The sequence below is a fragment of the Lepus europaeus genome, chromosome X, assembly GCF_033115175.1.
Source record: "Lepus europaeus isolate LE1 chromosome X, mLepTim1.pri, whole genome shotgun sequence".
Taxonomy (NCBI): Eukaryota; Metazoa; Chordata; class Mammalia; order Lagomorpha; family Leporidae; genus Lepus; species Lepus europaeus.
The window spans coordinates 108,607,592-108,620,178 of record NC_084850.1 but is presented as its reverse complement, the minus strand read 5'-3'; the positions used below and the strand labels follow the sequence as shown (position 1 = coordinate 108,620,178).

The 12,587-nt window shown below is 38.8% G+C and overlaps 1 protein-coding gene across 2 annotated transcripts in view; it reads right to left on the bottom strand.

The window, feature by feature from the left end:
* Positions 1-900: 900 nt before the first annotated feature.
* MED14 (mediator complex subunit 14) overlaps positions 901-12,587 on the bottom strand; it is a 73,184-nt gene continuing 61,497 nt past the window's right edge. For both annotated transcript variants that reach the window (XM_062184503.1, XM_062184504.1), the window contains 5 exons: positions 9,802-9,981; positions 9,598-9,705; positions 6,094-6,219; positions 5,515-5,707; positions 901-3,012 (listed from right to left, as the gene is read on the bottom strand). In XM_062184503.1, coding sequence (XP_062040487.1) covers positions 2,939-3,012; positions 5,515-5,707; positions 6,094-6,219; positions 9,598-9,705; positions 9,802-9,981 — 681 coding nt within the window. In that variant the 3' untranslated portion in view covers positions 901-2,938. The remainder of the gene's footprint in view (positions 3,013-5,514; positions 5,708-6,093; positions 6,220-9,597; positions 9,706-9,801; positions 9,982-12,587) is intronic.

Sequence of the window (12,587 nt, the reverse complement as noted above, 5' to 3'; positions counted from 1 at the left end):
TAAAAAATAAATTTTGTATTTCCTAAGTAAATTCAGATCATACCCGCAGACATGTTGTCCATTCCCATCAAGCCAAGGCAAAAGTCAATTCCAAAACAAATACTGAAATCTACACTAACATTTTCCCTTCCTATCTCTTGAATGTAAGTTCCCTCAAAAATCTCTGTAAAGTGGTTTTATATCAACAACACTTGGATGACAAATAATAAAAGTGAAATTTAACAGGTATTTCTTTGGGGGGGGAGCATGAAAGAAGGGCATGACTTTTTATGTTGACATTGGATAAGGAATCCGAATGGCAAAGTTATGCTTCTTGAAGTTAAATTAACCATGGTCCACAGAAGGACTTGGTTTTCTTTGGCTCAACAGGTTACTAAGGCTTTGCAACACAGTAAAGTTATTAGTGCTATTTAAATTCAAAATCATGTGTGCTTTAGTTTATGCTTACATTTAGCTCACGCAGAGTTAATTTGCAAATGTGCAGTTCAGCTCCTATTATTAATAACGTGCTGTGTTCTGCTGAAGTTTACTTTCCTCCTTACTAATTCTAAACGTCTTTCTATACATGCTGAAATGGCATTTCAGTGGATGCAGAAAAGGAGGTGGCAAATCAGGCCCATTTTTTTTCTTTCAAGGTTACACTAATGCTAAAACCAGACTACAATCCAGAACTAATTCACCAAAATTAACTAGAGAGAGTTGGTAGTTCTCTGAAACGTGTACAAATTTTATTCATCATTGTAAATACTAAAATCACATTGAAAACATCTTAAAGTCAAGTCCCAAACCATCTACAAGGGAAAAAAATCACTATGGGTATCCAGTCCCTTGGATTGAACCTGAGTAACAAAAGAGGCAAAAGACATGGTTTGTGATGAAACTTAGGACTCAAACGCTAAATGTTTTCAAGCTTTAATTCCAAGTACCAAGCATGATATAAAATTCAATTTCAGGAGTTTATAATAAGCATCGAAAGCAAACTGTGTTCAGTAATTCCTATCTCAGTTTGGATTTGCACAATGCATTCGGAGGAGAGTCATACTCAGGAAAAAAGTGTCCACTGAATGCAGCATGTACAAAACTGCAATTAACATTTCAAAATCACACTCAAAAGGGAAAATACCCGAAAAGTTAACTCTATTAATAAAATTATTCGAAACAATATTATCCTGCAGATAAAAATACATTTCTTGTATATACATGTAGATTTCTACATGAAAGAAAGGATTCAGCTCCAAATAAAAAGGGGCTGACCCTTGAGAAAGACATCTTAGATTGCCAAACTGATGTGATTACCGTTGTAAGGAGAACTGCAAACAGAAGGATAAAAAAGGCAGCATAAAGGAAGGATAAAAGTTTAGTCACCTGCTGCTAAATAGTGCAGAGTTGGGTGAGAAGCAGCAGATGAAAGCAGAAATAAGACACAGAAGAAAGGCAAAGAAGGCCTCAACTCTGACCAGAAGTGAATGGAGAACCAAGCGAACAGATATGACATAGTTGTAGTGAGATGCTTGAAACTAGAATTTGGTAGTGGATAGTTATAGAAGCTCAATTAAATCATGTTAAAGTGGAATTAGACAAAGCATCCAAAATTTAATGGAGAACTATTATTACAGAGACCAGATAATTCAGCACGGTATAATTATTTTGAAAACTTTTCCAACAGCATCAAGTCACCGGAAGACCTTCACTTCAGATCATGTTCTTTGAAGCTTAAAAAGTCCCCGACTGACGGGGACAGGCAGCACAGTGCTCCAAAAGAAACCTTGCTGAGATGTGTCGGTACCAGAAACTTCATTTGACCCTGGACCGGCCCTGGATCTTGATTCTTAAAACTTCAAGAACTGGACCTGTTTTCTTCCAAGCAAAAAATTCTATTATTTTGTTGACAATGAATTAAACGGAAATTGTTTAGCACAACCCCAACTTGGGTGAGGAAGGCAAGAAGTTAAGTAAGATAAAGAAACATCACAGACACTTCATGCAAGGGTAGAGCATTAAAGTTCTTTGTTTCCTAATTAATGCTACATGCAGAAGTATCCTGTAAACTGAATTTGCCCAGCAAAAAAAGTTCTCATATCCTCAACAGATGAGAATGATTGCATTATCTGGGATCCTTGACCAGTATGAACCACTTACTGTCTCTTATTAAAGACTAGGTTCTTTTTTTATTAACCCATAATCCTATACTGAAAGAAAAGTGAGGTACTAAACGTTAACCACCAATCAAATTAGGAACGTTTGAATAAATTAACCTTAAAACAAAGATGTTTTTGGTCAAATTTCAGACATGTATGATTAGAAATAAAATTACTGGCCCCACTAGGTTAAAAGGAACAGAGGCCCTAAAAGGCTATAGAGCTTGTATACACACACAAGTGAGTGTCACTTTTTGTTTTTAACCTAGTTTTATTAAATATTGCTTTTTTGGGATGTGTTTATAACAACTCCCAAAACATTTTCATGTAAGGATTCAAAGCGGTCATATTAAAATACAGCTTCAATATAAAGTTTATCACAGTTTTACAGTATTCAAAAATGACAGACCTGCCTTAAAAAACAAAACAAAAACCAAAAAAGGACTATTACACCCAAAACATAAGAAAACAATTAAATAAACAAGTTTGGCATTTTCATAACTTTATAGTATAAAACAGAATATTAAATCTATTACTGGCAAGCGGACACTGACGTAATACCTAGTTTGAAATTGTGTCCCATTTGAACACACTATACAAGTTCACTATACAAAAGATTGATGGTCTTTTTGATGAAAGAAGTGCACCCTGAAAATTTTTGCCAGTTTAGAATATTTAGCTCTTAAAGTAAAAAAAAAAAAAAAAGTCCTTTTTCTTTTTAAACTGAAGGCTGAATTCAGATTTGTGTGTGTGTTGTTTTGTCTCATCTGTCAGCCTTCCTGGTTTAAAAACAATAGTGTCTATGGACGCCCACCAGGGGGCAGTGTAAGATTAGCCATTAAATCACGAACAGCTGCAAATATTGTGCATTCACCTGCAACAGAGAAAAATGGTCATTAGCTATTCGCAATACAGGAAAGATGTTAACACACTGGTGGGGGAAGAGGGAATTAAATCTAAGATTAGTAAGAACTTTAAAGGTCAAAATAAAACACTAAATTTTAGCTGCCTATATTACAGAAGATTAAGCTGTGGTTTTCTCAGATTATATTTGGTTTCAGTTTTGTTTTTTCCTCAGAAGGAATTTTTGGGTAAGTCCCACTTAGGTTTGAATTTAAGACAATATATGCCTCGAGTTCTATAGAAATACTTTGGCATTGGATAAGCTTTTGAAGTTGGGCTTTATGGCTACAGGACTGACTGCCTATGTATTTTGGATCTAATAAAAAAATCCAGTGTATATTTATGATTTAGTTACAACGTTGGTGGTATCCTTCCAATATTGCATTAAAAGCTAGATAAAAATGTCCATGACAGCGTTATTCAATAGAACTTCCTGTGATGATGGAACTATTGTATATCAAACATTTGTAATGCCACCAGTGTGACCAAGAAATTGAATTTAAAATTCTATTCAACTTTAATTAGGTAGCCCCATCTGGCTAATAGCAGTTATATTGAACAGTGCACGCCTATGGCATCTATTGGAGTTCTTTCCAAAGAATTTTAAGGAAATGGTCAACTTCTGGGGCTCAACATTAAAAATCAAGGAATAAAAAAAATAAAGTGGTTTCTTTAAAAAGCACTTCATGGAGGGGGAAGGGCATGATGCTTATGGGAGGAGGAGAGGGAGTATGGTGCACCAATTATCCAAAAACATGGTTAGTTGGGGAGGGGGGCCACTGATGATCCAGCATGTCAATTTCCTCTTTGCTCAAAGGAACTAAATATTCTCACTTCTTGTAAATATTACAAATACTTTAAACCAAAAGCCGATCCCTTCCACTAGAACATGGTCTAACCCTACAGTAGCTGAAAGTGGGAACTGAAGACCTCTTGTGAACCATGGCCTTCTGGCAAAGGGCAGAATGTGCAGTGACCCTGTGAACGTTACTGCCAACCTTCTCTCCAACCACCAGAAAATTCAGGTACAGAAAGAAAAGGAAATCCAAAGGTTTGCCCAGCTCAAGGGGGGGGGGAGGGGGATGGAAAAATAAAACAAAACAACTTCCCAAAAATCTCACCAATTTCTCAAATAAAAGGAGAAGTGATTTGTTTTCCTTTTTAAAAAAACATTATCATTATTGATAGGTAGAAAAACTTGCTTGATCTCAACAGAATCAAAACATTGGTCTATTAATTTTAAGTTCCACAAGACATCACACATAAAAACATCTATAAGATCATGATGACCATCTGCATATGAAGGAATGGTGTCCATTATCAAAGTCCTACTGGACGGCTACTTTGACAATTCTGATAGCTTTAAACTTGGATTCCTGAGGATCTATTTTTTAGCTGTAAGAAGAGAGAAGTCAAAGGATGAACGCAGAAAACTGTAAGAAGTAGAAGAAATATTACAACAAAAGAAGCATATTCTTCTCTACTGCCCAGTGTAACCTTATAAACTAAAGTGACAACTTGCTTAGGTGCCATATGGGGAAACAGCTAAAAATATCCTTTCTAGTAAAACTCTGACACTGTAGTACCTGAAAATGTTTCAGAGAACAACTTTCCCTCATTTAAAAATAAAATGCTATTTTTCAAATTATTTTAAACAGAAAGATATAGAGGACTTCCTTAATATTAGAAATAAGCAAATTTTAATTTCAAATTCCTTGATATCAGAAATGAGTAAAATAGAAGAAAGGTTCTCTTTGCTGAGCTTGATGTTTTAGAATCCCAAATTTAGCACTGCCAGGAGTTACATGTTAAGCGTAGGCTACTCCAGTACTGAAGGGACCTTGTTTATCATTATCTTTCTAGAAACATTCTGGTTTCCTCGGAAATGTTCTGTTTGAGAGCTTCATTGTGCACTTGGTGAAAAGGTTCACTTGCACCCACCTGACACTTATATAAGAAGCCCAAAAAGCAGTGATGCCATTTGTATCAGTTTTTATTCTTCACAAAACATTTAGAAGATACAGAATTTTTAATGATATTGTTCTATTCATGATTGAACCATGAAATATGAGAAACCAACATGCATTTCAACTTTGTGACGTACAGAGTGGTGGCAGGTATTGATGGTACGGCAGAAATTCACAGCCATGGAAAATTCTACCATCCTAACCTAGGGCTTTGTAGCAATGTGTGCTATAAATACAAGCTTCTGGCATTAGCAACTGGGTCAGTCCCAACAGTAAAGCACTAACAAAAATAAATTCCAGGCAGCAGAGAAATGGACAAAAATGAAGAGCCAGTGAGAAAGGAAGACAGCGACAGGCAGACATTAGGAGGGCCACAGCAAGCACAGCTCTATCACTAGGGTTGGGGGTGGAGTGGGTTAAGGAAGGAGGGGAGGAGCGAAGGGGGTGTCTCTCAAAAGAACTTTAATAACACATATGCAATAAGACATCGTCTACTGGTCATGTACCTTGTCGTGGTGGGTTCATCTCTGCAAACCTCTTCAGAATGTTGCTGACCATCATGGGAGCAGCAACAGAAGAGTTCTGCTGTCTGGGAATATCTGCCTGCTGGGTTGTGCCTGAAGCCATGTCATAAATGATGGGAACTATAATACTAACAGGTTCTTGGGGAGGGACCGATGTTTTCTGTGTTAGTTGAAGCTATAGACACACAACACACACAAAGAGAATAAAAACAAAGTAAGAAAACAAAATAATTCTCTAAATGTATCAAAAGGCACGATCATTCACTATACCTTCAGATTAAGATATATATGGCAAGCAAAAGAAAATTAAATATGGCAAGAAAAGTGACAAACAACTGGATATTATAGTTAAGATGCAATTGTGTCGCACTATTACCTGGTTCAGTAAATTCCAGTTATTGCTAAAGGAACCAGGATCCTGAGAAGTCTAAATGAACAATTAAGGAGTCTGGGCCTGAATGGGTGCAGTTAACCCGAAAGTTGCTCTATTATCCTCACACGGCTTCTTCCTCAGAAGCGCACGAACACACAACACACACAGAGATGCCGGATGATACTTACAAAAAAAAGCATTTTGGATTTCAGCACCACAGCAGGCGTCCCAGGAGGTGCGATTGGGGGCGCACTGGGAGGGATGGTCAGGCAAAATTGAACGTTCCACTTAAGCTGCGTTGCCTGGTCAGGGAACTGTTTTTGGGGGAAAAAAAATCACGGTAAAAATCATATGAAAACTTAAAATCATATCCCAAGAGTCTGAAAAGTTAGAATTCCATTTTATACTCAAGTATTAACAGAATATAAAATTGGTAACTTGTAGGTTGTCACAAGAAATCCATACATGATGTTACTAAAAAGTCAACTCTGACTTTAGGAGACATGTTCGCTTTCCTTCCCTCCTACTTTATTAATTCCCAAGCCAACAGATTCAGCTTTTGCAGTGTCTCTGACACCTGTGTTCTCTTCTGTTTTCACAGAGCCGCCAAGCTCAGGGCTTCGTTAGGTTTCCTGTACTCCCTTAATGGTACCTTCCAGTGGCAGCCTCTCCCAGCCCAGCCTTATGCCACTGTCACTCACAGGTCCTATGGGTCTGAACAAGCTCCAACAGTTCAGTGTCCTTCAGTGACACATGCTGTTCTCCCACCACTCGGCAACTAGAGACCAGCACTTGCCATTCAAAGCCCTGAACTGGTGTTAACCTAGACCTTCCAGTCATGCTGCCAACTCCTTCCCTAAACTAGTCAAACTGTAGTAATGATCTGTAATTATATCCATTGGTGTTTTTCAGCCACATGAATATGTATTCCTTTATAAACTCAAATAGATCTCTTTTCAACAAAAAATAATGTTTCCCATGGCCTATCATAAGCCAAAGGTTGAGACTACTAGTAAAACAACACAGCTGCCTCAATGTTAACAGTAAGACACCAATAAAAAAAGGAGTGGGGTCATTTGGAATTATTCAAATCAACACTAGAAACATTATAATGGAATGACTAATTGTATACCATCACGGAAGAATTCAACATCTCCCCAGAAAAGACATTTTTCAATAAATGGACACCTGAAAAAGTTGGAACCATTCCTGTCATGTCACACCAAGACAAATCTTAAATGGACCAAAAATCCAGGTAATTAAAAATAAATGAGGGGCTGACGCTGTGGCATAGTGGGTAAAGCTGCTGCTTGCAGTGCTGGCATCCCATATGGGTACCGGTTCGAGACCCAGCTGCTCCACTTCTGATCCAGCTCTCTGCTATGGCCTGGGAAAGCAGTAGAAGATGGCTCAAATCCTTGGGCCCTTGCACCCACATGAGAGATCTGGAAGAGGATCCTGGCTCCTAGCTTTGGATTGGCACAGCTCCAGCCATTGTGGCCAACTGGGGAGTGAACCAGCAGATGGAAGACCTCTCTCTCTCTACCTCTCCTTCTATCTCTGTGTAACTCTGCCTTTCAAATAAATAAATAAATTTTTACAAAACAAATAAATAAATAAATCTTTAAAAAAAAAAAAGGTGATAGTATTAAAAGAAACTACGGGGGTCAGTGCTGTGACATAGTGGGTAAAACTGTTGCCTATGACCCCTGCATCACATATGGGTGTCAGTTTGAGTCCCAGGTGCTCCACTTCTGATCCAGCTCCCTGCCAATGTACCTGGGAAAGTAGCAGAAGACAGTTCAAGTGCTTGGGCCCCTGAACCCACGTAGGAGACCTGGAAGAAGATCCTCCTGGCTTTGGATGGGTCCACCTCTGGCCGTTGTGGCCATTTGGGGAATGAACCAGCACATGAAAGATCTCACTCTCTCTGTAACTCTGCCTTTCCAATAAATAAATAAATCTTAAAAAAAAAAAAAAAGGAAGAAGAAACTACAGGATTTTTTTTTTCAAAATTGGGGGTTAGGAAGAGTCTTCCTAATGATGATACAAAACCAGAAAATCTTAAACACCAATGTTGATAAATAGCATTATTTATTAAAAGGAAAATTTTGCATAGCTAAAATAACCAAAAGTACAGTGAAAATACAAGTGACAAATGAGGAAAATATATTTACAACTAATATCCCAAGGAGCTCACTTCCCTAATATACACAGAGTTCCTACAAATAAGTAAGAGAAAGACCCAAAAGCTAAAGATTGATAAAACTGTTATTGATGAGCGATGAGCAAAAGTATGCTCCAAAATTGCTGGTGGGAATAAAAACTAGTGTAACCTCTGTGAGGAACAATTTGGCAATATCTACCCAAATTACAGGTACACATATCCTTTACCACAACAATTCATTCCAGAAATTTATCCTAAGATACATCGGCATAGCCATCAAAAGGCTCTTCTGTCTCTCTCTGTCTTAACTCTGCCTGTCAAAAAAAAAAAAAAAAAAGAAAAAGAAAAAAAGGCTCTTTACTGTAACACTGTTTCTAACAGTGAAATATTGGAAATAACCATCAAGAGAGTACCTAGCCATTTTAATGCATTCACAGCATGAAATATTAAGCCTTTTTGGGGCTAAGATAATTTCTGTATGACATAGAAAGATCTCCAGGATTTGTTCAATGAATAAAGCAAGGTGTTCTTCAGTTTCAAGCAATATGTCAAGCTCAATATCCTGGAAATCACAGCCACCACAAATACTAACAAATTTGAAGGTAGGAAAATATCTTTTTAAATGCTATTTTGGGTAGGATTGTGTGTCTGAAAAAGATATGAAGGGGCTGATGTAGTAGTGCAGCAGGTTAAGCTGCCACCAGAACTGTTGGCATCCCGTATTGGAGCACCGGTTGGAGTCCCGGCTGCCCTGCTTCTGATCCATCTAGGTGGCTGTTGCCCATGCAGCATCTGCTGTGACTTAGCACTTTAGTATTAGCAACTATTCAGGGAACAAAAAGTCTAAGACAAAAAAAAAGTAGGGAGACAGATTTTTAAAAAATTGTTATGAAAGTTTCTATATATACATAAATTATTTTATAATAAAAATGTAAAAAGTATAAAACAGGAAGTATAAATGATATCACCACCAGTATTGGGGTGCAGAGAGTTAAGCTGCTATTTCAGGTACCTGCATTCCACAGTGGAATGCCTGCTGCTCCAGATTCCAACCCATTTTCCCTCTAATGCACCTTAGAAGGCAGAAGATAATAGCCCAAGTACTTGGATCCCCATGTGTGAAAGACCAGGATGGAGTTCCCGGCTTCTGGCCATTTGGAGAGTGAATCAGCAGATGGAAATTCTCTGCTCTCCCTCTCTCTATGGCTCTATCTTATAAATAAATCTTAAAAAAAAAAAAAAAAGGTGATGGGACAAACATGTTGACTTTTATAATGGATCATCTCTGGGGAGGAGAGGCAAGATACTGGTAACTGGTTGAACAGAGATGGATGGGAAATTTCTGTCTTATCATCTTGCTCTAAATTCAAAAGATATAACAGAATTGTGTTACCTATTCAAGGATAAATAAAATTAAGAATTTAAGAGAAAAATAAAAGTACATAAATGAGTAAAAACCAATAAACACTGCCCCCATCGACTTTAATGTCCTCAAACAAGCCTTGCTAGAAAAGTATGTGCTTACCAGCTCCAGCTTCATAATATGCACACAGTCCCTGAGGATGTGTGTAGGAGCTCCTAACAGCTTGGTGAAGGCTATTAGTGTATTGGCTTTAAATGGTGGTCCAGCAACCTACAGGGATAAAAAAGCAAGTTACTCTCCATCCTACCACGATGCTTCCATTTCCTTATGTGCTTTAAAGTCATGTTACTATTACTAAACACATACCCTTGTTTCAAAGAATTTCTCCAAAACCTGAAGTTCATCAGGTTTCCACTGGCCCGCATTTTCAGGTGTCACTTTCAGCTGAAGGGTTTGGTTGGTTTTGGGACTAAGGGCTACTCTACATTTCAGTGCATCAGTCTTAAACATGATCACTCCAGGTTCATTAGAATTTATCAGCTGCAGCTGCAAACAAGGAGAATGTATCAAATTAACATGTGAGGCAAAGAGAAAATTAACAGGTTACCGAGAGAATTGTTTCAAAAGGAAAACAACTAAGCTGATACCAACACCAAAACAAAGGCTGTGGCACTGAGCATCAATACTGCGAAGCAGAATGGCCAAGAGAAGCGACCAGACACTACATGCCTCTTGATGGAAGAACCTAACACTCCTGTGAGGTGTTCTTGCAAAACAACAAGAACCTGGAGCCTGATTTTCAGTATTTTGACCCAGAGGATTGACCAAGCTGATGAAAACACAGGGGCAGAAGAATATGTTAAATGATTCCAAAGAGAACTGATCAGCGAAACATAGACAGAAACTTGACTTGGCTTCTGCAACAAATTTTGTAAGGAGTTAAAAAAAGAGAAAAGGAAGGGAAGCCTCCAGTTTAAGAAGTACTTTACAAATATGTTTGGGTTCTGATTCATACTGTAAAATATGAGACAACTTGGGAAATCTGAACATCAACCAGATATCTGACGATGAAGAAATTGTAGTTTTAGGTATGAGACTGTTACAGGTTATTTATTTTAAAAGTCAATACATTTTAGAGACAAATCCAAACTTTTTACAGGTGAAATCATGTTTGGATATGTTGTGAAACAATCTAGTGGATGAGCTATAGATGAAATAATATTGGTGTGAGTTAATTGTTGGGTGATGAGAGCACAGAGAAGCTCATTACACTATTCTGAGTAGTTTTCTTATGTGACACATTTTCTGTCATTTTTTTAATGGCACATTAGTAAAAAGAATATAAAGAGTACAATTACAAAAGATTAAATCTAGACTATGTCTGTATTCTAGCCCACAGGTTGACAAACTTTTTCTATAACGGGTCCTTGGATAGTGAAAGGCTTAAAGGACTCAATGGTCTCTGTCACAACTATCCAATGATGCCATTACAGTTGAAAGCAGCCATAGACAAGCCATACAAAATGGGTGTGGCTGCATTCCAATAAAACTTCACTTATGAAAACAGGTGGTGGGCAAGACCTGGCCCCAGGGCCCACAGCTCACTGACCCCTGTTCAAGCCTAATATATCAATTATGCAGATAAGCAAAATGAGGTTCAAAGAGCTGAAAGCTTATACAGATTGTGAGGGTAGAGCAGAGGCTAAATCACAAGTGTGATGATTATCACTCTGAACGGAAATTTATCCATCTTAAATCTTTCGCTATTTTTCAAGTCTGAAAATAAAAGTTGCAAAATGACTTTGTGGCAAACATGGAGTGGATATTTTAAGCACTCACCATTCTCATACCTCATATATATATATAGAGAGAGTTTTATATATATAGTAATATATATAATACAATTAATAACAACTGACATATTGAATGCCAAGACATTGTACTAAGAATTTTACAAGAAATGACTCAAATTCCAACACCTGTCATCAGGCAGGTAGACATCACTGCCTCCTGTTATCAGAAAGGTGAAGAAATTTACCCAAGCACATACTAGGTCGTAAGCCTGGCTATAAACCCAGTGCTGTTGACTATGAATTACCCGCTAAGGCTTCCACAGGATAGGTCACAAGCCTTTCTTTTTTTTTCTTTTTTTTGGACAGGCAGAGTGCACAGTGAGAGAGAGAGAGACAGAGAGAAAGGTCTTCCTTTGCCGTTGGTTCACCCTCCAATGGCCGCTGCGGCCGGCGCACTGCAGCCGGCGCACCACGCTGATCCGAAGGCAGGAGCCAGGTACTTCTCCTGGTCTCCCATGGGGTGCAGGGCCCAAGTACTTGGGCCAACAGCAGAGAGCTGGCCTGGAAGAGGGGCAACCGGGACAGAATCCGGCACCCTGACCGGGACTAGAACCCCGTGTGCCAGCGCCGCAAGGTGGAGGATTAGCCTATTGAGCCGCGGCACCGGCAGTCACAAGCCTTTCTATAAAGATTTTAAATAACTTGTTAATGTTTTGAAAAAAGCAGCTTTATGGCCGGCGCCGTGGCTTAACAGGCTAATCCTCTGCCTTGCGGCGCCAGCACAGCGGGTTCTAGTCCCGGTTGGGGCGCCAGATTCTATCCCGGTTGCCCCTCTTCCAGGCCAGCTCTCTGCTATGGCCCGGGAGTGCAGTGGAGGATGGCCCAAGTGCTTGGGTCCTGCACCCGCATGGGAGACCAGGAGAAGTACCTGGCTCCTGCCTTCGGATCAGCGTGGTGCGCCGGCTGCAGCGGCCATTGGAGGGTGAACCAACGGCAAAAAGGAAGACCTTTCTCTCTCTCTCTCTCACCTGTCTCTCTCTGCCTGTCAAAAAAAAAAAAAAAAAGAAAGAAAAGAAAAGAAAAAGCAGCTTTCATCTTTATGATCATAAATAATTTTATTTTCATAGAGACTCAAACTCAGCCCAAAAGGCCAGATCCTGGGGGCACTGGTCTTATACACTGTGGTGACCTATCTCCAGGTCCATATTAGCCACCCAACATGGATAGAAGCCACAGTACAACAAACTATACAATACAAAAATACATTAACATAAGAACAGAAAAGAACAGTGGAGTCCATTTTACACACTAGGGTAGGTGAGAAGCATGATACTGACAAGCTGATTAAGGGAAGTAAGG